The sequence below is a fragment of the Lates calcarifer genome, linkage group LG20 (assembly GCF_001640805.2).
Source record: "Lates calcarifer isolate ASB-BC8 linkage group LG20, TLL_Latcal_v3, whole genome shotgun sequence".
In the NCBI taxonomy this organism is placed as follows: Eukaryota; Metazoa; Chordata; class Actinopteri; family Centropomidae; genus Lates; species Lates calcarifer.
Genome location: NC_066852.1, coordinates 16894037 through 16918611, shown reverse-complemented (window position 1 = coordinate 16918611; position 24575 = coordinate 16894037). Strand labels below are relative to the sequence as shown.

The 24575-nt window shown below is 40.6% G+C and overlaps 2 protein-coding genes across 8 annotated transcripts in view; one reads left to right on the top strand and one right to left on the bottom strand.

Annotated features, from left to right (window-relative positions):
- The window catches only part of irf1b (interferon regulatory factor 1b), a 323207-nt gene that overhangs the window by 179116 nt on the left and 119516 nt on the right, over positions 1-24575 (bottom strand). The window lies entirely within an intron of this gene.
- rapgef6 (Rap guanine nucleotide exchange factor (GEF) 6) overlaps positions 1-24575 on the top strand; it is a 140606-nt gene that overhangs the window by 80871 nt on the left and 35160 nt on the right. For all 7 annotated transcript variants that reach the window (XM_018691620.2, XM_018691618.2, XM_051078809.1 and 4 more), the window contains 8 exons: positions 8316-8447; positions 13862-14042; positions 16298-16434; positions 18506-18664; positions 19825-19977; positions 21290-21454; positions 22886-22993; positions 23482-23685. In XM_018691620.2, the coding sequence (XP_018547136.1) occupies positions 8316-8447; positions 13862-14042; positions 16298-16434; positions 18506-18664; positions 19825-19977; positions 21290-21454; positions 22886-22993; positions 23482-23685 (1239 nt within the window). The remainder of the gene's footprint in view (positions 1-8315; positions 8448-13861; positions 14043-16297; positions 16435-18505; positions 18665-19824; positions 19978-21289; positions 21455-22885; positions 22994-23481; positions 23686-24575) is intronic.

Below are 24575 nucleotides of genomic sequence, written 5' to 3'. Positions count from 1 at the left end.
CACACACATGAACACACACACACACACACACACACATTCAATTCAGTCAATTCAATCATATGCTGCACTTTGCCTTTCTCACTGTCTCCTCTTATACTCTCTCCTTTTGACTCGCTCTCTCTCTCACAAATATTCACTTCAGGTCCCTGCATTTTCTCTCCATCTCCATCTGTCTCCCTGCACTGTATCTTAATCCAGCCGTCTGTGGACTTGCCAGTAATGGAGTGGAGCATGGCTGTGTGCCGAGTCTATTCAATAAGCTCAGTGTATGTTTTACTGAATGGAGCCCCCTGGATGCATGTAGTTCACATACAGAGTACTCTATCGGTGTGTATAGGTTAGCATGATTTCCTGTTATGTATTTGATTTTGTATGTGTTGTTGTGGGCATTCCTCTGTGCTTAAATGTGAGTGTGTATTTTTTATATGAACATTCAGGCATTTTCCTCTCTGTATTGCTCATGAATTTGTGTGTTTCACAACATTAGGCCAAGCCAGCAGTGGCCTCAGTTGATCAAAGGTTTCTGCAGTGCTACAGGACTAAATCTGGAGCTTCAAAAATTATGTATGTGTGTGTGTCATGCTTCAGATGAGCAGAGCCAGTGTTCTCACCTGGCTAGCCTGATGAGGCCACTTCAGTCATTTCACTCCTCCTTACTCCCTTTGATGCAGAACTGCATGTGGGAGCAGAAATGAAGGCCAATGCAGTGAGGTAAATAAATAAATAAATAAAAATAAATAAAAATTCAGGAACCTAGAACATCTCCAAAAAATAGACAGAAAGCGGTGAAGGCCGAATGATGACTGAATGTAAGACTGAAGTAGTGACAGGGAAACTGGAGAGTGGATGCTTTAATGAGAGAGCAAACTGCTAGACAGAAAGAGACAGGTGACTGTTAATAATCACGACAATCAAGGCGAAGAGGTGAGATGTGTCAGAAAGAGGCAACGCAAAGTGACGCTGCGGCTCAGGAAGGCAGAGAAATGAGAAAACCAGCGGAAGTCACATTCAGACATCAAGTTAAGCGTTACATCAAAGGAAGGATAACTTGTTTGTGCTGCTGTGAGACAGTGAGATTGTTTCTTTGTGCAGAGGTGAACTGCTGCCGTCTGTGGTGTGGTTTCTGGTGCTGAGAGCTAACTCAACACCCAGTGACAGCTGTTAGGAGCAGAGACATATGTTAACAGCAAAGGCTCCTTGTTCTCAATGTGTAACTATTGCTAAACCCACAGTGAGTGAGCTTTAATGGAATTTAGCTTTTTGATGCTAGAAAATAGAAGTGATGATAGAAGTGCTAGAAAATACCTGGCTCTTTTGCAGCAACTTGTCACCTCTCAGTTTCCTGTTATGATGATGATGATGGAGATGTAGTGAGGCTTACTTAACTGTTGCAACATTTGTGAGTCAGTGTGGGTATGACTTAACAGCTAGATACCAAAAATCGTGTTGAAAATGGAAAAAAAAACCCAGCCCACATACATTCTGCGTATTAAAGTATTCAAAAAGTTTAAGACTGAAAATAGCTGGCACACTATTACATGCATATTCTTGTTGTATTTCATAGATGAGAGTGTTGCTTTGCTGTAACTGCTCAGGTCATGTCAAGGCAGTTTGTCACTGCTGACATCTACAGGCTGAGCGTGTTCATGTCCCACCGGTGACCTCACTGTCCATTACCATGGCTGTATTTACTCAGCTGTGGGGTTATGAGTAGTATATAGCTGGTATGTCCAGCTAAGCAGGTTCTAAAACAGGATTTAGCTGTATTAGTCGCTAAACCTCTACAGCATGTGCACATTTTCAGTTGGTAGAAATAAAAGCTGGCAACTCTGTCACTCTTTTTGGGGGTGATTAATGATACTCGATTCTCAGTGTTGTTTAGTGCTAATCCATCTGCACTATCATAGTCCTTTATGGTTATTATAGTAGAATTATTCACTTTTTTGTGTGTTTTTGGTTGGTTGGTTCAGAGATATTCAGGAGATACTTAGTTCTGTCCTAAGCATCTGTGGATTTGGTATCTTTTTGGATTTGTAAACAAAAGGACTCATGACTATATTAATTTCTGCCACTTTGTTGCTGTTGCACACCCTTTACTATGCATGAAACTTAGCTAAGATAAAGATTTATGGAGACAGTTGACAATTCGTCTTTCTCTTAGATACTGTCATTTTGTTTTCTCTTGGCAAATACAGCAACATTGTCGTTGAATATTCATGGTATCTTGTGTCATTGTTTGTTGAAGCCACTTTAATTATTATCCTCATCAGGATTCATCAGCCGCATCACATTTTCTTTAATTACTTAGCTAAGCCATTTGTCCTCCTTATTATTCATTTTAATGTAGTGTTCTCACTCTTTCTTGTCTTCTTTGTTATCTCTTATTTTTTGTCTTGGTTTATGCATCTATGTGCATCTTTTTATCTTTGTTATGCTCCATCTCTGTCGGTGTAACCTCTTAACTTATCCTCTTCTATAAACAGGTCTCTCTCTGATCTCTAGATATCTGTTTGTGTACACATCTGTTTCACTCTGATTAACAGTGGTTTGGTAAAGTCTCAGGTGTTTCCTGTGGGGCAGTCATTAAATGCTGCTTCTGCTAACAAAGCCTCTGCAAAAACAATGTTAGGTCAAAAAACTCTTTACTTATAATTAATGCAAAGCAAAATTCGTTTTCTTTTCAAAACTGATATTGGAACATGCCCTCCACATCTATTCTCTTGTGTTTTGATTGTGTGGCCCCTTAGCCAACTAATTCCAGACTATTATGTTAGACAGACAAGGCCACTGAACATCTTTCAAGTTTCCCAAAACCATTTGGAAACCAATACATCTCTCTACGCACTGACCCACAATGTAGCAAAGATCATCCCGGCACTAAAATGCTTTTGGGAAACCCAGTCTCTCTTGTCTATGTACCCAAATGGTCAGTCTGGGCTTTATAGCACATTTTATCACTGAAGAAATAGGTGAAACAGAGCACTCAGGCCCTCAGCTAGTTAATCTCATTGTTAGAATTGGATGCAATAAGTGAAACAAAGTTAGGTTTTATAGAAGAAGGAAATAGAAGATTTCACCCTAATATGTTTTAACTGGTTTGTTTTGCTTTCATGGGCTTGAGTAGGTCTATGGAAGGATGAATGTAGTCATAAAGTTGAGAGAGCAGCCATTTGAATGTTGTCTTTTTGCTATGAACTATATGACTTAAGAACATGCTCCTGCTATTATTCATCTGGTTCTAACCATAGAGTCTTTATAAAGTCTTAGTGGGTGATTTTATAACTGAACACATACATCTACACACATCATTTAAGACAGCCTTAAAAACACAAACAGTGATGTTGCAAAATTATAATTATATTATAATCTGTATAACTCATGTTGCAGTAAATTACCCAGCCCAGTTGTGTTCTTTTTTTCAGGACATTAGCCAATTATTCATTTATAAGCTGCCAAACTAGGTAACATTTCAATGTTCTTGAGGCCTTTTTCCTTTCGGATTCTCCTCCTCTTTGGCTGCTGCATCTTTTCTAGACTGAACCTTTTCACATGCTTATTATGATGATGATGATAAGTCATTTCTGTGGAGTTAATTAGACTCTGTAAGTGACTGGTGCTGTGGAAGCCCGGTCTGTTTGACTGCGATGGAACATTTACAGCCAGCTTGATCCTCCCATGATTGCGCCCGCTCGTTGACATGATAGAATTGTACAGCTGAAGGGACCTTGCACATTTATATTTAATCTCCTAACTCTCATCCTTAATGCATGAGGAGAACGGGAGATCCCGTCACCACCCCCTCACCCACACCCCCACCCCCTGAACCTCCTCTTGGCTTGGCCCGCTGGGAGAGGGAAAGAGGGGGATTAGAGCAGGATTAAGTCGGTGGTGTGAATAGGAGCCACGAGACCACCACAGTTATTCACTTCCCCCATCACTCCCTCACTCAACTTCCCTCTTCCCTCACTCCCTCTGTCTATTCTTGCCCTATTTCGTTCTGTGGCACCTCCAAAACACAAACACACACATCTCACTTGTTTTGCCATATTTGTGAAGAACTTCTCAGATCTAGCCTAAATCTTATTAGCAACATAAAACCAACAAACTGTGCTTGAGCTAAATAATTAAATTGTATAAGCAGAAATCACAAATGCTCTTCCATTCAGGACTGTCCAACAGCACGAAATCAGAACCATGGGTGACACACTTTGACAGCATGTCTGTGGACAAAATCTACAACAGGACAAAATCTGCAATCTTGATTCTGTTTAATAATGTATTCTCATGTTTATCTCACTTTAACACAAGTCTTAAACAGTCTGAGTTAGACAAATCAAAATTCCCTGTCTGTGTTTTCATGGATAGTATCTTTGCTGAACTGTGATTTATGGATAGCAAGACAAAGGAGGAATTACTAAAATGACGGAAATGTAAATTTCGAAGATACCCACTTGATCTGTCTAACTCCGACTGCCTAAGCCTCACATTAACTTTACCTGAACTTAAGAATTCATTTTAACACATACGGATTTTGTCTCCTATCACTTACACCGAAATTGCTTTAAGAAGGGATCTCCTCTCAGCCAGCGACCGATAATTCAGCTTTCAACTTTATATACATATGGGCGTGAGAGAGTGCTGTTTTAGGATAAACTTAAAAAAATGTGAACCTTTACTTGAACTTTATATTTGAAGAGCTGAGGATAGTTGAGGCTATAACACTTAGACTAGCAAATATTATATCCCAGGTTTAAAAAAACACACTGTTCGCAAGGATATATTAGAAGAGCCTATTTTAAACTCACAGTGTTTGCCTCATGATTTCCAAAATGTCTGTGTCCCAGCTTATTTTATCTTATTTCCCCATACTTCAGTGAATTTAACGAGACAGAGGTCCAACTAACTGATCATATGCCATCTTTTTTTTTTCAGTATCCTCTTTGTGATTTGTGTGTTTTTCATGAATGCTCTCTCCCAAGTCCTGACTGGTTCAGCTGGTTGGCACACCAATTTCTGTCTGTATGTGGATTCTGGTGAATATGTTAAATGGATACAGGGTGGGAGCTTCATCATAACTGGCTTGTAACTGCTCCATCACACAAAAATCAATAAGTATTTACCTGTGATAAAATTAGCAATCACTCTCTGTCCCCCTTCTCGCCTTTTCTGTCTCTTTTCATTACCACAGAAACACAACAAAGTAGTAGTAAAGTAGTAGTCACCAGAAAGCATCAGGAATGAGAGTAGGGAATCCTACTTGTTTAGATGTGTGATTGTGTTTGATTTAGTCAATAACAACAACAGTCAAGGACTAGGTGCTTTGCCTGTGGTTCAATAAGTGAAACACACAATGCATTAGATTGCCATACCTAATGGGAAATAGATTTCACTTAAATACTTCTTCAGTCACAACCTTGAACTAACACCAGAATCATTATGTGTGTGTGTCAGTTGCAGCAACACACTCTGAAATTACAATCAAACTATTTAAATGTTGCTAATAGCACTGCTATCATTGTAACATGCAGCTAACATAAAGAAGCACATAGGAACCCAGAGTGCATTAATATTTAAGAGCAATACTACATTAATGTAGGATGTACTGTATATGATGGGGGGAGAAAGCATCAGATTCATTAATGTTTAATGATTAAAGTTTATAGATGTTAAATATGCTTTAGTTTTGCAGTGATGCATTTTCAGATTTTTTGTGAATAGGGTGTGTATTTGAAACTGTAGAGCTGTTCAGAAAAGGGGTCACTCCCTGAAATGCTTTTCCCTCACCACAGTGTTCAACTCTACATATTATATCTGACATGGATTCCTTCATTTCTGACACAGGAAACATCGTCCTGCACTGTAGAAATAACATAATGAATGTTGAATATACATTTCTGAGTGCAAATGACACTAGTTAATACATTGCCCCATTGGAAAAAAAACAAGCAAACAGTAAATATAGTCCACTATAATGTAAGTAGATAGGTGCACACATTAAGAAGATGTCCAAATAAAAAATTATTATAATGATTATAACAAAACAACCAAATGGCTCAAACCTATCAATATCAATAAATAGTTCAAATGACCACTTGTAATGTAAACTAAATACAAAAATTATGAATGACTTCTAAGCTACATTTAAAGACTTAACTATCCATGATATTCATGACAAGTGAGATGACATCTAATAGAAAAACTCTACACAACTGTGTCCCTAACCGAGTGTACATGAATATATCAAATTGAGTGTTCCCCCTTAATATACCACACATTAAGAACAAGCCACTGAACTTCTTAAAACTCCACCCCTACAATACTGCCTTTTCTCCGTGGGTTTGAGGAAGGGCGGGGGGTCGTACAATACAACAGGCCTATTAGAAGAGAGCACTGAGGGGGCAGCACCCCCAGACTTAACATCTTTAATATTGCATGTTGGCACCATGGTTCCTTGCAGCCTCAGTTAACTCCCAAGCTTCAGTTTGGCTTGGTGTGGCGCTGGTGTTGGCGTTAAAGCGCATGTTTACGTGTGTGTTTGGATGGCCAGCGCTGTCTGATGTGGCGATGGAGGAGGTGTGCTGTAAGTTTGCTCGGTGTCGCAGGAGGACGTCTTCTCTCACTCTGCCCCGATCCAGACTGGTAAGACTTGAGTGGTAGAGATTTGCCTTTATTCTAGAGCAGAGGGAGCACCAACTACATTTATCTACCTGCCCAGGAAACAGAAATTAAATCTTGCTGCCTCTCTTTGCAGTTGCAGCCTTGAGAAGAATACCTCTTTCAGTTATCCCTTCATTCACATCCGTCCATATATGGGTGCAGTAGACCGGTCCCTCTTTCATTGCTTTACGGAAGTGAAAAATCTATATATTATATTGCTAAACCTTTCCAGCCTTATTTTGATGAATAAGGGCATCAACGTGGAGTATCCCCATCCTTTGCTTTATTTAGACTATGTCAGGTTTACAAGTTTTCTTGGAGCTCTCCTTAGAAGATATTTTGTGCATTCTGTACTTGTGTTTTTCTACTGAGGTATACTGTACTTTGTATTTTGGGATTCTATTGTATGTACTTCATGAACATGTAACTCTCTCTGGTGGAGGATGGTGAATTCCTTCTCCAAGAATTAATAAGGGGCCAATTAATCAAATCAGTCTGTTGATTAAGATAAAATAAAGACACTGTATACTGTAAGGTGGCGCAATACAACCAGGATGCACCAGCTTACAGTACATGTGCTCTCTCTTGCAACATCTTTGCAGCAACATACAACTATTAAACAAGACCAAGCTAAAAACTAGACCTTCACAAAATTTAGCCTGATTTGTAAAATTATTATCCAGTCCCACATCCCTAAACTAGTCTTATTGTTGAAACTGGATTTTTAAAATAGTTATGTGTGGTCAGGCTGTTGGTGTGTGCAGTGATTGTAGGTTAAATGGAGGCTAGAGATTTGTGTGATGTTAGTTTAAAGGTCACACATTGTGTCTGTCTCTGTGGAAATGTACAAGTTGTCCTCTTGCATAGTTAAAATTACAGTGCCGCTGTACGCAGCAACTCAGGTTTTTAGAGGTCTGTTGACTGGTTGACTGACAACTTTGTCTCATTCTGAGTCTGAGTTTATTTGAGGATGAGCTCTTAGCAATTTGGATTTTGAAGCATGAGCAATCTTCACAAAAGGTGATAACAAAATAGAAATAAATGGATTTTATTTGTATTGATGCACCAGTTTAGTTTTGTGCAAATCGTCTTCTTATCCTGAAGTAAATAAACCACCATGAACAGATTATCTGAGAGAATTTAGTTTATTTGTGGCCTGCTTGGGTTGCCATAAAGATATTTCTATCCGCAGCTGTCTCTAAATGAGTTTGAGTGTTTCTATATGTTATACATTGTGTGGTGTGAGTGTGTATACAATAGCTGACAATTTAAGCTGTCTGCATATAAAAGACAGGCCAGTCTAATAGGACAGCTACTGACAGGATTTACAGTTTTGTTTTGTCAAGGTAAAATATAAAATCAGCCTCCAACCCTCCACTGTCAGAAATCATATCAACCTCCAGCCCTGGATCATAATTTACAGCTGTCTGAAGTGTCTTCAGCTCCATCCTCTTCATGTTAATTATCTCGGAGTAAAACATGTCAGACAGTGCCAAACCAGCTTTGGCTTTCAGGCTGATGAAACAGCTCTGTGTATGTGTATGTGTGTGTATTTGTGTTCGTAAGCTTGTACAGTATTTTTGCCTCTGTTGGACTCATATTCTCTTTGACTTCTCTCTGCCTCTCCTTCTGTCTCTACTTCCTGTCTGTCTGAACAGCTTCCTGCTGACCTCAATAAGATGCACCTAACAGACCACGCCCACCAGCAGGTGATGCACATGCCTCCCAGCCAGTCAGGATGCAGCATCGCCAGCGACTCGGGGAGCAGCAGCCTGTCAGATATTTATCAGGTTGGAACCAGAACCATTTTTTCTTTCACTTCCAGACTTTGCCATCCTCCTTTCCCTCTCTGTGACGTATTTTAAGCTGGCCTCTTATCCTAAGAAGTTCATTGTTCAACATTAGTATAATCGAAAATATAGAGAATACTGATTGTGGAAGTGTAATGCTCCATTGTTTTTTTAGACTATCCTGCAAAATGATATTATATAATATTGAAAATAAAGCCTTTCTCTTCCCTGCCACCCCTATTACATCACATATAAAGAATAATGAAGCCTGTCCAATCAAGTGACAAACACCTACCTCCTGCAGCCCTTCCATCTCCCACACTGTGACAACATCTGGTCTTTGGCAAAAGTGTCTAACTGATGGTGGATCTTCCCCAGCTTGACTTGCTCCAATTCTGTCTGTCTACCTGTAGCATATCTGTCAGCCTGCTACCCTCCCTCCTTGTATACCTCCCCCCGCCCCTCCAGGCCCGCCCGCCCTTGCTATCTGGCTAATTATTGTGCATCAGTTGTGCATCCTGGTGATCCATCTCCCTCTGTACTTCCTGCTGCGGAGGAAAAGTCACAGGCAGGAAATGAACCTAACCTTTCAAGCTCTGTCTATACCTGTGCTACACGTAAAGAAGTGCAGCTGGGGTTTATAATGATCATTTTGCAGGTAATCTTTCAGTCTGCTTTCTTGAGTAGCATGCAGTGAAGAGTGGCACGGTATTTGGGAGAGTATGACATCAAGTGTACATTAGTTATGCAGTTAATGTTGCACGATTTAGCTTTCACTAAACAGGAACATCCATGAGTGTGGGACTTAATCTCCTCAGCAGAGAATAATTACATCAAGAAACGTCTCATTTTCTCCCATTCAGTTTTATTGCAGTCACTTAGCTTAATGCACAAGGTATTAAATTAAGTAAGTTCAACAGTATTGTCAGACAAGAAGGAATTGTACTTTACTCTCCTTCTGTATCATCTTCACCTTTATGTGACATTTCTGGGCATTCAATAGCTCAGTGTGCTTTGGAATTAAATGCCTCTCTTGAGTGTGGGGTTTTTAAATGGCTGCGAATCAATAATCCATAAAAGGGAACACGACAAGGCTGTCATGTCATCATTTTAATCCCTCAGCTCTCCTAATCGCCGCTCTTTACACAGAAAGTTGTAATAAATCCAAGAACCTTTTCAAAATTACTGTTCAGCCTTAGCTGCACTATATCAGTTTTCTGTTCCTCTACACAGCCTGCATGCCTTATTCTGCATATATGTTGGTTTATGTAGGTGGGAGGAGTTCCTTCTGACGGCAGCTTGTTAGCATTGTTAGCATTCACCACTGGAACCGGTGAGGTCTGTTAGCCACAAACTGCTAATGAGCATGCTGCAAGTTAATGAGCTGGTCTGATAAATGGGCACTGCCGACCGCAAAACTAATGAGTGAATTTGTTTTAGTGAGGCATAATAACAGTGCTAATATCTTGAGTTTTGGAGGTTTAGCATGAAGAACTTTTTCCACCCTTTCTGTTAACTTAGGGGAGAGAAAAACCAGCCATGCCAAGCAAATTGAGGCTAAAGCCTAATTTCAAAATGTATTTTAGGATTATGTCAGGGTATCTACCAAGACTGCAGACATCAATGAACCAGGTGAAGGAGAAAGCACTCTCTGCCTCTGAATTTGGAATATTGGTTGAGGAGAAGACACTTTTGGTACTGCAACAGTGTATTCATCTCATGAAAAGAAAGCAGTAAAGTTAGTGATTGAATGAGTGATGATTTAAAAAAAAATGTATAGCAGGCTTACTTGATAGGTATTACTGTCTGTTTCTCACACTTGTCTGGACCGGCTGTGAGCCATTAAAAGTCAGGAAAAGTACAAACTGTTTCATTGCTGCTCCTTTGCATTGTGTTGTTGTGGAGCTGAACAGAAAAATACTGTAAAATAACTTTAAAAAACTTAAAACAAATATCACTCCTGCTTTCTCCAGGCGTTCAGTTCAACTCTCAGGTGTAATTTCCTCTGCTGCAGTGGTCAGTCAGCAGAGATAAATCATCTGCAGCGGCTATTTGTCTAAATGTCCATTCTCTCCTCCCACATTTTGACCCTTTTAACAGGAACTTTTTGAATGAGCCTAAACACTGAAGATGTTTTGGTGCCACTTTTCTTCTGTTTTACCTGCATAAAGCCGCATTGTGGTCCCTTAATGAGTAAGGATAAAGAAAGGCAGTTTGTCTGTTTAGTGCCTAAAGAAGGTCTGAAAATCCATTGGAAATTCTCCTCATGTCTCAGGAGGTTGTACTGGTGCGTTTAGATGGGATAGAGGAATAGGAATAACTAGCTAGTTAGCTCCAAAGTAATTGTACAAGACCTTATGAATTATGTAGTCGCTTAGTCATTGTTGCCTTTAACTGAAAACTGACTAAAATGACATAAATAAGATATTTTAATCTTCTTATCTCCTGCCCATTCTACTATCTGTCTGTGAGTGTTTGCAGATTGATGTAAGGGCTGACCTGGACCAGACGTTTAACACAGAGACCTGATCTCTTCATCCTGAGATTAGATATTTATCACACGGCTCTGATCCCATCAGTTTGTCGCTGACCCAGCTCTGTGTTTGTTTACAGCTGTCTTAAAGTGCTGACCCCCCCAGTCACTGTGGTCCTCCTCAGCTGTCAATGCAACAGACTGTTTTAGTTGTGGGTTTCTTCCACTCGTTCTCTTTCCCCCCACCACTCCTCTCATAACTTGACTTAACCTACATTTTGTTCACTTTACTGGGTCTCCCCAACTTTTCAGCCCCTTCTGCCTCCTCCTTCTAATGTTCCTCCTAACTGTCCTCCCTCCTTTGCATCCCTCTCCTGTCAGTCACCCTCTCTTCTTTTATTATTCTGTGTCCCTCCCATATCACTCTCTTCCTTTCTTTGCTTTGTCCTCCTTTCTTTCATCTCTCAGCTACTGACTATCCTGAACCTCTGCTCATTCCTCCTTCCGTCTTTTTTTCTTTCTGTCCCTGGTCTTTAAGAAATGTCCTCCTGGCTCAAACTTGTTCTGAGACCAGGGGAATTGGACTGAAAGGGCACATCCTGCATTCTGAATGAGCTGGGCTTTCAGAGGCACTGAAAGGTATTTCAGTGGCAGTGGGTGAAGAGGGGAAAGAGAGTGAGACTATAGTGAGGTGCTATTGCCCCAAGACTGCACCACTGCCTCAATGCCTCAATTTTCCAGCAAAGCTTGAATTGAAGGCTGCTTTTCTGCAAAGATTGAACAACCTCCATAACAGCGTTTATCTGGAAATGTGATGTTTTCTCTCTTGTAATTGGCAACTATAAAAAGCACCACTGCACTTTTGGCCTTTGTCTTGTTCAGCAGACTTTTGGCCCGGTGAGTACATGAGATAAATTTCCTCCAAGAATCAATAAATCAGAGGTGAAGCAAAAGAAAACAAAATTTTTATGTAGAAGTTACTCTCTGGTTCTCTGTACACTGCAGAACAACTTGCAAGACAAGCTGTTGTTGAGGTGTGTGCTTTGAGCGTCTTGTGGGCTAGTTAATAAATATGGAGTATTTATTATTGCATGTGATTCCCCTTGGTTCGGCTTGCAGTTCCAGGCAGAAAAGATGTACATCCTGCTCCACAAAGTTCAATTCATTTAATCAATACAGCTTGTTCTGTGTCTTTTATTATGGTAGTCATTTATCATTGGTGTAATGAGGAAAGAAAAGACATTAGCAAAGAAAATAAAATCAGAATTTACATTTTGTTTTGGACAGGAAATTATTTTTATTTTTCTGAGCTTATCTGTTCTCATCTCTTAGGCCAAATTAAATGTATCTGGTGCAGAACAGGACAGAGCTGAGCAGCTGTGTGTGTTTAAAAGTCCTCTAAATAGCTTGTCCAACCTAATTTATGGAAACAAAAGTGGACCCGTATCTGAGCTTGTGATGGACTCGGCTTAATCCCCTTGCCTCACAGAAACCTATAAAGCCTTTTGGACAGGTACCAAATCTCCAAAGAGCCTGAGAGCTCAATTGAATTGTTTATGGGGGAGTTCATCTTGTTGTGTGCAAGGCAGAAAATTAACTTTTTCCCACCAGCTACAACAGCTAATGTATCCCATTCAAATGAACTTCACTGCATACAGGTACAATTGGCACCTGTGAAGTGGATACTGGTTTTATTCTCAGAATGGCCAAATACTACCGTTTTCTACCGTCTTTTAGCAACAGCTTATAATGACTGTACATACATGAATAATGTACAATGGACATTCTCTGTCTGGCTTCTCAACAAAAATGAATTCATTAAGTTAAATAGATAAATGTAAACAGACAGAGGTTAAAAAAAAAATAAGGCTCAATTTCAGAGAGAATTTGCCGTATTTTCCAGGCTTATACCTCCTTTGAGTTTACAGATGGCCTGCAATGCTGCCATTACCACCGGAGAGCTCCTCTTTTCACCTCTGGGTTGATGGTTCAATTCCCAACTGACCTGAAAGCCCCTATGCCCTTTTAGAACCAGACTCTGCCAGCCATCTGTCTGCCCTGCACAGGGGAAATATGGCAGAATATGAATTATTACTGCTGGATTTAAGTATTTGGCTGTTTTTCCAGTTTGGGACCTGGTGTCTGAGTTTTTAGCTCAGGGTCACAGATACAGCTGCTCATTCCAAGGTTATTCTTCGTGTTTTGTGTGAATGATGCAGTAAATCCTCATAAAATAAAGGGAAACTTACATTTCTTTGACAAAATTTGATGTTACTCGCTCCCTCAAAAGAGTATATACTGTGAAATCTTTAACACTTGACTCCTAACTGACACACTAGTTGTCAGAAACTAAAATTCTAGGGAATACATGATGACTAAAGGGTCATCACTTTGAATTTGGTTACTCAAAATTGCTTTTGTTTTTCTTTGAGTAGGACTAGTTGTTGCTCTTTCTTGTCTTGTGTTCCTTCCATACATCTATAATTATATAGAATTTATCACTTTGAGTGTCTAAACTATATAATAGTATTGGATGCCCTCAAATTTCATTTTAGCATACTTTGAATAAAATTTCTGTCAAGTCCTGTGTGCAGAACAGTGCAGAACTTAAACTAGTGCACTGCAGACCATCTTGTCATGGTGCAGATTATTACTCCAGTATTCATTTCTAGGTCACATTATTGCTGGAATTGAAGCTTCAGATATTTCTTTTTGAAGCAAGATAAACTCTTAGTCAATTTAAACCTAGTATAAAATTATTACATTTCATGAAAATCCATAAGATTCCGTTTTTTTTAATAGATAACACATAAAAAGCTGAATTATTTTTCTTCAGGCGTTGTCATTCAGTCAGTAATTATTCTTCATGGACTTCTCCCGTCCGTTCTGCTGCTGTTTCTTACGAGCCAATGTGCTGCCTTGTCCATTGTCTTTGCTCCAGGCCACAGAGAGTGAGCTTGGAGATGTGGACCTGTCTGGACTTCCAGAGGCTGCTGTGGATAGTGAGGAAGAGGAGGAGGAAGACGAAGACCTGGAGAGAGCTTCGGACACTCTTCTGGGGCGAGATCTAGTCCGAGAGTGTCTGGAAAAAGACCCAGCCGACCGCAACGATGACGACATTGGTCAGTCTAACTCACTGCTCATAATTAAGTCTTCTTCTGTTTGATATGTCTTCATTTGTAAAAGCGCACTTTAATTTGCTTGTTTTCCTGTTTTTTGTTCTTAAATCAGCCAATCAATAGCACACTTTATATGTTGATTAAAACTGACTGAACTGAAACGAAAAGCAGAATTTACATGCACGTCACATCCCTCTTTGGTGGACCTGAGCGTTCTCGGTTTCTATTTTTGGCCTTGATGGTTCACGAGATAAAGCTCTCACAGACACCATCTATCATTCAGTAAGCGCACGCAGGGGAGATACACAAATGCCCCACTCACAGAAAAGACCCCTCACCCCTCTCTAAACACCGGTGCCCTTCCAATGTGTATTTTCAAGCAGGCAATCAGAGAGACGACCTCATTAGCAGGACCCAGTGGGGTCCTGGAGGAGAAGGTGACCACATCAGAGAGCTGAGAGAAGTTGTAAAGGCCTGGCCTGCTGTGTGCCCGCCGGGAGGCTTGGCCTTCCTTGCTCTTGCAGCTCATTCAGAGGAAAGAGTGAGAGAGGAGTTTAGGGGAGGACGTGTCAGACGCAAAGTTCACTTGAGTTCAGTTTTGCTCATTTTTTTTATTCCATTTAATTTCACCAGCTCAGTTTGTGTTTCCCATCTAGAGACTCTCTGAAAGTCCATTATTAAATCTTTGGGCAGAGATACTCTCATATGGTTTCTGAGGAGGTAATACTTTTTTGCCCAGTGCTTCCAAACCTGGAGGCTGGGACCCATCCAAGGGGTTGCCTGATAAATCTGAGGGGTTGTGAGCAATGTTCCCTCTAAGCTGCGCGCCTGCGCAATCGCACACTGTTCCCGCTTTCTCCGTGCACAGCAAAACTATGTAGCGGATAAAATTACAGTGTGCGACAGTGTGCATGTTTGATGTTGCTCACAGTGGTCCAAGGAATTCTCAGGGAGTTTGTGTGTATGCTCAGATACATGAAAAATTAGGGGGAACATTGATTGTGAGATGGGTAAAAGAATAATAAAGCAGAAAAAAAGCATTCAAAATCTTCTATCCTTGGATATTAATTACTGGATAATTGCTCCTATTGGGTCTCTAAAAAGTATCATTTAATAGTCGTTGAGGGAATTATGCATTATTATTATGAATTATAAAGATATTCATACTGACAAAGGTTTCCACATAGACAAACCTTCATTTTAAAGAGTCACAAGCTAGAAAGGTCAGGAAACAGTGCTTTAGTCTTTCTTTAATAGTCATCATCAAAGTATTTATAATAGGATTAACACCTTATAATTGATGTAGATTCCATTACTGCCTGAGCAAAAGCATTGTACTGGAGCATTATTGGTTGATGTTGCCAGTTTCTTGAAGTCAAACAAGAGTCTTTTAGTCTGATGGAAAGTGTTTGTTTCTCCACAGTAACCTCACTTAGTGTCTACTCACAGTCATAGACACATACCAAATTGGATCTAAACTTTGTGATTCAGTGTTTTGTCTTATCTGACAAACTCCCAACCATCTGGTGCTTAAAACTGAAATGCTGAGAATTACTTAAAATAGGATGACTGTTGGAGCCATTTTTTTAAAGACCAAAGGCAAGAAGGAAAGAGATGAGAGAGTGGAAGAGAGGAAATGACAAGAGGCGATAACAGCAGGGGCAATGAAAGGGAGCTACTGAGCCAGCCTGCGTGGTGTGCAGGTTGGAGCTAGGTCACTCTGTTCTCAGCCACGGTGCAGAGGAGGAAGACAGAGGATCATTAGTGAGGGAACGGGATGTGAAACTTTCTCAGTAGGCGTGATGAATCTTTACATTTACTTGCAGTTTTAAAACACCTTAACCACTGATCCAGACCTCTACCTCTCCGCACTTGTGAGATTTAGCATTATTTATGTCATAATAATATTTGTTTTGATTTATCACAGGTTGCTAGAAAACAGATTAAGAAAAGTAGCACACACATATATTGTATATAAGGTGATAAACCGGGATAACAAAACCGGCACTACAATTTTATACAGTTTTATTTTCGTCTTTTTTTGTACTTGAATTTACAGTATACTTATTATTTATGTGAGTAAGGCTTGCTTTCAGAAGGGGCCATCTAAAGTCCATAGTTTGTTTCAGGAGTGCTGATATTTGTCAATGGAAAAATCACTGTATGTGAGTGTTCTACCTACACACATCGGTACATGCTCCTCTCTCCTTTTTTCACCTGCTTTCCTCTCTCCCCTTCTCCCTTTTTGTGCCAAATAGAGCAACTACTGGAGTTTATGCACCAGCTGCCTGCCTTCGCCAACATGACCATGTCTGTGCGGAGGGACTTGTGCAGCGTCATGGTGTTCGAGGTGGTGGAGCAGGCCGGCACAGTCATACTGCATGACAAACAAGAGGTATGAATGGACTAATAACACAAAGGCTTTAAGAAGTTTAAAAAAATATTGCAATGAAAGAAATTGTTATTTTTTCATGTCACCAGTGTCTTTGCCTGCATGTCCCACTTAGATTAATAACTAATGGGGTAATTATGATATGCATAATATGTTTAGTTTTTTTTATTATATCTGCTTGATTAAGGCAATTACACTGAGTTCCCCTGACAATTAAATTAGTGTTTATCTTTATTCATTCAGAAACAAGATGTATCTGCTGGCTTGCTGATTCTTAATTTGGTCGTTAATATAATTACAGTTAAAACATCTTAAATCTGTCTTCCCATAATCTGCAAAACAGAGATGTAATCTTTCAGAAAAACACACAGAAATGCACACAAGCACACAAACATGAAGCTGGTTGTAGTGGGTCAGCATGGTTAAGCATGCAAATGTCGTTAAAATGGAAAATAAAGAAGAGATATGGAGGAAATTGCACACAAAAATGCACACAAGTGCATAGAACCATGCACAGAAATATAAGAGTTCATACAAGTATTGACACATGTTTTCCATTTGCACACACCTCCTCACCATCTTCTAGTCTGTCCAAAGTTAACTCACACACAGAACCTGGTATGTGCAAAGTCACTGCAGAGCAGAAGCTCCGTCATTCACTTGAGCTGCTACACAGCTAATTAATTAAGTTACATGCCTGAGAAACGGGCGCTCTGTCATGGCTGTTTGGTTACACGCAGCAGCATTAGAACCGACAGGGTGATAAATGGCAATGAACTGCCTGCCGCCAAGCTTGGAAGAAAGGATGGGAATCCACATCAATGAGGCAAAACCATACGCACAGACACACACAAGTTTTCACAAAGTATCTGTGAAAAGGTGGCGTGCATTGCAAGCATGCATGCGCCTCCATACTGGCTATGTCAAGTTAAGGTGACGGACAGGTCTCCTCCGCTCCACTGTCTCTCTATGGACTCGTGTTGAAGGTCAAAGAAAAGCACTTGGCTCCTCTCACAAGTGAACACAAATCTGCTAAGTGAGTGAGAGAGGGAAAGGAAAATAAGAAGCTAAAGTGTTCTAACAGAAGTAAAGAGAGAGGACAGAAGTGCGTCTGAGGACAGAATGGGAGAGAAAATGGAAGCCAACAAGGGAACATCAGAGTTATAGTGAAACCAGCAAGTTTCTTGACTCACCATTTAATTTGAAAACTGGGAATTTGACAAATGCTAGTTTACCTACCTTTGCAGGCCTCCATAAATATTAATGACATAAATTCATAGCATATATTCTATGAGAAGCCTTATAGTTATGCAGACGTAATGAAAATAGCCTCTGGAGGACTTTAGTGTACAAAATATTGGAGGTTGATTACCTTACTTCACCTCACTTATTACCATTTCATCACTGCTGAGGACGAAGTAGACTGACAGGCTGACTGGGGGAAAAAACTGAGAAACAAATGGGAGAGAGAACGTCAGAAGCAGTGAGAGAATTGGAGATTTGCTTGGCGAGAAACAGTGAGAAAATGAAAAGGCAATGAAGAGGAAATCTCAGTTATAGTTGCGGAGGGAGCCCAGGGCTCGTTCGCCCTCCACCTCCATCCGCTCACACTCAGGATGAATGGCTTGTTATATTGTGCCTGCCAGCATCTCCTTTTCAAAAGCTGCCACTAGAGACACAATACCTCTTCACCACCGCAGTCATGCCTCACACAAGGCACAGTACGCACACAATACACTAAATGTCAGTTGATAAAATATAGCCATTTTAACAGTCATTCTTGTGCAGCTGTGTAGGTCTGCTGCTTGAATAGTTGCACCACTTCCAAAGCTTTCAAAGATGTATTACATCACACTAATATCCAGTGCGCTCTTTACCCTACCCTGTTAATAAGAGTCGTTTCAACACTACAAGATATTAAATACACATGGATGCACATTATACTGACCTAGCTGTCGAAAAGAGCATAAAAGAAAAACAATAAGATTCTCAAGAGAGCATTAATATTGGCAGTAGAATGTTTGATAATGTATGTTTGATTATTTTTTGGTCATCTCTGTGCACCTGTCTGCAGCTGGACCTCTGGTATGTTATCCTGAATGGGGCGGTTGAGATCAGCCACCCGGAGGGAAGAGTGGAGACTCTTTGCATGGGCAACAGCTTCGGGATCTCGCCCTCTCTGGACAAGCAGTACATGAACGGAGAAGTTCGCACCAAGGGGGACGACTGTCAGGTAAAAAAGACTGACAAGGGTGAAAAAAAGAAAGCATGCGGTAACTGCTAAACTGCAGAAGCTAATGTGCATTTACAGCTTCACTGTATTTGTTAACAAAAGGACCGTGACAACCTGTTGTTGTAGTTCAGAAAAAGACTTTTTATTAGTGACCCATTCCCCTTAAAGACAAACATCTTTGCTTGCACTGACATTTGGTCGACTCCAGTGTGTGTCAGTGTTACCAAAACACTTATGCTTTGATAATTACAGGAAGGATGTGTGCGTGTTTTTTAGTCTTGCCCTGCTTAACCAAATGGTGCAAAGTTTGCCTCCCCGTACAAGAATCGCAAAGTAAAGTCTTGTGTTCATTTCTTCTTTTGACCATGGAGTAGAGCTTTGTAACCACAACTTAATAATGGCACGTCTGAATTTAGAGATTTTCATTCTTGCCTTTCTACCATTTGTTCTAAAAGCTGAAATTTGGAAAATAATGAATGTTTGTTATTAGTCAAGTCACAGGCCTGTTGTACACTGTCATAGAGTATACAGCGTATAGTCTTAGATTGTGTTTAATAGTCTTGGAGGTTTTGCACAGACAACCGGTCTTATTATAGACTGAGATGTGATGCTAATGAGCTCATAAAGGTCAATGAGGCCTAGCGTGTACTTGTGGTAACTCAGTCTCTCTGTCCACACTGCCCAGTTCCTCCATCGCACTCACCATTTCCTGTCTTCAGATGCACAGGAAGTTACAGAGGTAGGGCTTAAGCGAGGCAAATGCAGAAACTGACAATTTAGTCTAGGGAAGCGCAGCAAGCAACAACGCTGTAGGGTAGTGAAGAGTCATGCCTTGGTGCTTTCTCTTCAGTGTGATATAACAGGAGGTTAGTTTAACTCCAGCGTCAAACTGTATTGAAGGATGCCTCTGCGAAATGGCTAGTTGAGAGGATTTTGGACCACTGTAGGTTCTTATATTTAACCTTATTTAATCAAGTTTAATTTGTGGGAGAAATAGTGTTGTTGGACTTTCCTTCCTTCACCCGCCACTCCCTCCCATGCCTCTCTCTACCCACCGTCATGTTTCCTCTGTGCTGTTGCTTGAGTACCCAAATGTGGTGCAGAGCAATGTCGTGCTCTACTACAAGTTCACACGCTGTCCCCATGTCATCCTCGACCAGTTCGTCTGCATCGCTCAGGAGGACTACTGGCGCATCCTCAACCATGTGGAGAAGAACACGCACAAGGTGGAGGAGGAGGGGGAGATTGTGATGGTGAAGGAACACCGCGAGCTTGACCGCAGCGGGACCAGGAAAGGACACATTGTCATCAAGGTCAGTGGTGTTTTTAAAGTGTTGCACTGTTAGATTTTAAGGAATGCTCTGAACCTTCCTCTGAAGTGTGAAGAGGTAAAGGGATGTGGGATGACCTGGAGTTCAAACATAAGGTGGCGAGTTCAACCTTTGTTAACTTGATATAGAAATACATTTAACCTTGTTCAGCGACATAACTTAAGCAAGATGAGACAGGGAAGGACACAAGGAAGATTTAAAGTCCAAGGTTAAGGTTAAGGTGCATGTTAGTAAGCTAATAAGCACGTTTAATCTCACAGTAAGCTTTCTCCAACATGACTATCATCACTGAAATGCGTTGGATTGATGTGAGTACTACCTCATTATGAATCGACCATGCCCTCACATACAGTATCTTGCAAAAACATCAGTGCAGCTGTCCTGTGCTCTTACTTGATCGTCGAGAGGCACCGCCAGCGCTATTAGTGTTTGCTGGAGCATTTTCTTGTACGCTACATTTGCAGTGTGCTCCAAGGCCTTTTGATCCTTTTTCCCGGGCCTCCCTAGGCAGCCAGGTATTGATCGGATAATGGGCCTGAATGATTCTTTTGGCCGCCACTCCAAGGAAGGTCTGTTGGCTCCAAAACACATCCAGCGGAGATGAGTCAATTCACAAGTGTTAGCATTTCCGCTTCTGTTTTCGGCTTTGTTCTTTTTGTGTCAGACACAAAGTGAATGCCTTTCTAGTTTCTGTTCCCTGTCAAATGAATCGTTTCCCCCAGAAAACCTCTGCTCTGGTGACATTAACAAACTCGCTGAAAACAGAAGAGCAGCATTTCTGTGTCTTGAACATTGTGCATCGTCTGCTTATGAATTAATATTCTGCTAGACATAGAAATCAAGACTTTAGTCACAAATATTAAATGTATTCAGTCTCATACAGATCCACAGCAAATACCTCTGCAACAAAAGCTTGAGTGTGCTCTTGTCTAAGAACTGTTCTGTGTGTGTGTGTTTGTGTGTATGTGTGTGCATCTCTGTTTTATTGATGGGTGACTAACACATCAGTTCAATAGTTGCATCTTTACAGTTTATGTCCTTGTCACTTTTATGATTAATGTTGACATAATTTATTCAAATTGGTGTGCGCATGTACTCATAGGCCTGCTGGCTTCACTGTTTGTGTGTGAGGTTGTGCGTGTGTTTGCTTTTGCATGCCTGTGTGTGTGTCTGTATAAATTATGTTTTGCCCTTGTGTGATTTCATCTGTCTTACATGTGCACGTATGAGCTTGCACCGTATGTTTTTCTCCCTGTATCCTTACGTGTGTATGTGTGTATATTTTTCACCCTAGGGAACCCCGGAGCGTCTGATCATGCACCTGGTGGAGGAACCGTCAGTAGTGGACCCCACCTACATCGAAGACTTCCTGCTGACCTACAGGACCTTCCTGTCAAGTCCCATGGAGGTTGGCAAGAAACTGTTGGAGTGGTTCCAAGTGGACAGCCTCCGGGATACGGTGAGTATGTGTGTGTGCGCTTGTGTGGTTTTGTTTTATTATATTGGGGTCCAAAAACCAGGAGCCCACTCTACTTGTGGGGATCAATAGCTTTGTGGGAACCAAAATGCTGGACCCTACAAGTTTAATTGGCTGTTTGAGGTTTGGACTTGGTTTTAGGGTTAGGGGTGCAAGTGCATACATAATGTCAACGAGGTATCTTCGCAAGACAGACGTATGTGTGTGTGGTCAGCTAGTTTTGGTTGTTTCGGATGTGTCTGTAGAGGAAACAAAGCACAAATTTGTGTGTCTGAAGAGTATTAAGGCAAAAGTTTGGAAGTTTGGAGATTCGTATGTGTGTGTATACTTTCAAGTTTGTGTGTGTTGGAGTAAGAGTGGGCGTCAAAGCCCTTGTCAGCACTTCTAATGTTTTGTATTCTTGCATGTTGATGAAAATTCACATGTTGTGCTGCTCACATGCGGATCAATACAAGATTCAGCCAGCTCAGCTGTCCTTGAGCCCAGCGGCGATTTGTCTATGCCTGACACTCCCATTGTCCATAACTGCGTTAACCTAAGATTAGTCTTGTACTGTCAATAGTCTTTATGTGGTTGTCATTCAGGATTATAATCTTAAGATCCATTAAACAGGATCTAATCCTGTACAGAAGGAGCAGGGAGAAAGTAACCGAATATGGAAAGAGAGAAAAAGAGAGGGCATGACAAACCTTAAGAGAGAGTGAAAAGTGGACATTGATTGATGCTCTGTGTTGATGCATCGGTTGGCGCTGTGACCTTTTGCAAAGGTTAGAACAATGTTACCACCAGTGTAAACTTGCAGACATGATTGTTTTACGAATGCTCTTTGCTCTCAATTTTTCTTCTAATTATTGTGGGGCAAAATGAAGCAGTCAACCACTGGTTAAACATTTTCTCTGCTGCCATGCTCATGGTCATTATTAAGCTTCCCAGCTGTGTCTAGATGTTACTAGCTACTACAGAATTTATTTAGTTATTTTCCAAAAAATATAGACAGGTAGAGCTATAATTGGACTCAATGAAAATATAAATCCACCCTTGGGGCTGCATTTCAGTAACAGTTGAATTGTTTGACAGAAATTAAAGATAGGAATAGCTGATTTATGTATATATTCATGAGCTTTAAGAGAACTGCACAAGTCTTCATGTTATCAAGAGTTTAGCTTACTAAAATGTCCTTGAACAATACACAGAATGCTCACCAGTTACTTAAAAATCACCTCTGACCCAACACCTACAGTAGAAACATTCTGCAAGAGCTCTCACCAAATTTCTCCTCAAAACAGGTTATGCTCAATTAGTGCATTGACCTTAGAAGAACTGGAGACTGAAAGTAAACTTTTACAGGAACTGTGTGAAGATAATTTTAAGTTTTCTGTCTCCACCAAATAAAGCTCTCATTGCATCTAACAGGTAACAAGAATAGTGCTGCTGTGGGTCAACAACCACTTCAATGACTTTGAGGGTGACCCAGCTATGACACGCTTTCTCGAGGAGTTTGAGAAACATCTAGAAGTAACAGTAAGTTGAAACATCTTTCTAAACATGGGTTTTTACTGCAGAACATTTTAGTTGTAATTGAGTTAATCTTTTATGTTGTCACTTTTTGGGTTCTCTCAGTACATTATTCATTAACTTCTGTTGTCTGTTTTGCTCCTTCAGTCTCAAGAGCAATAAATTGTTTTGACAAATATTCATTGTAACCCTAGAAAAACCTAAAAAAAGTTTTATTACTCCATTTAAACTTTAATAGCAAAACAGCAGGAAAAAAATGCATGCACTTCATGGCCTGTCAGAATAATAGCTCAGATCAAACAGTTAATTTGTTGTTTGTGCTCTAATACAGAAACAAAACTGATTTCAAATCAGCTTTAAGAAATGACTGCATGATTACATCTGCAAGATGTTCTTGCATCCAAAACTGCATTACACTCCTCCGGAGACAAAACCTGATTTAAATGCAAGACTCCTTGGGTTTAATCATTTTCCCATTTTCCTCCCACCTCAAGAAAATGAAGGGCCATTTGCGGCTGCTGAACATAGCGTGTGCTGCCAAGGCCAAGTGGAGACAGATCACTCTGCAGAAGGCGTCCAGGGAGTCACCGCTCTACTTCAGCGTGCAGGGCGGCAGCGAGAGGGGATTCGGGATCTTTGTGGAGTCGGTGGAGGAAGGGAGCAAGGCGGCAGAGGCCGGACTCAAGCGGGGAGATCAGGTGAGAGGATGTAATGCAGCATTGTGTGGTTTAAAACAGTACGGTACAATGAGATATGAGATATTGCTGTCTGTGCTGTCTTTTTGAAGAATAACACTAGCTCCACTGTTACAATTAGAGTGTCATTGCAAACAATGAGCCATCTTTTGTTTTTGTTTATGTAGTGCATGTTTCAGCCTGAGAAGCCTGAGAAAGAGGTGCCATGGATTGTGATTGTAGGCCAGTGTAGTTAGAATGAGAACCATCAGGGCTCTGCATCTAAAACACTACTCAGATGAATGTGGGATATATTTTATAAAATTAATGTTTTTTAGACATGTTTCAGTTACATTACTGGATACAGACAGAAAAATACATACACTTGACTCATAATATGTAATGTAGTAAACAACACAACAGAAATGTGCGTGCTCATGTGAAATGTTTACAGTTGAGTCATCTTCACAACAGAAGTGCAGATCTTTAATCACATTCTCTTTGAGGTTTTAGGTTGTATCGTCTTGTGATCTGACCAGTCTGTTGGTCAGCATACACTAGTCCAGAGATGTCTCCATTTGTGGCTCAAGTTCACAGGGCACATCCTTGTTTGTATAGGGTCTCACTGTGACCAAAAACCAAGCTATGAAGTCATCAGGGATGGACTTGGTTAACTTTACAATGTTCGTTGTCATTGTGAAGTGAAAGATACTGAGAAATGTTTCAGCCAGCTTTTGGACAAGAAGAGATTTAATCAGCCATCTCTGCAGAACCTTATCAATCGTATTTTTATAGTGGGACTGCTAAATGGTAGCCTCTCCATAGTATGGAGTTTACCAAACACTTATATCAAGGACCCATGAGAGCCTGAGAAAAGATTGTTTGGTCTGATGAGACAAAAATCGCAAAGCTCT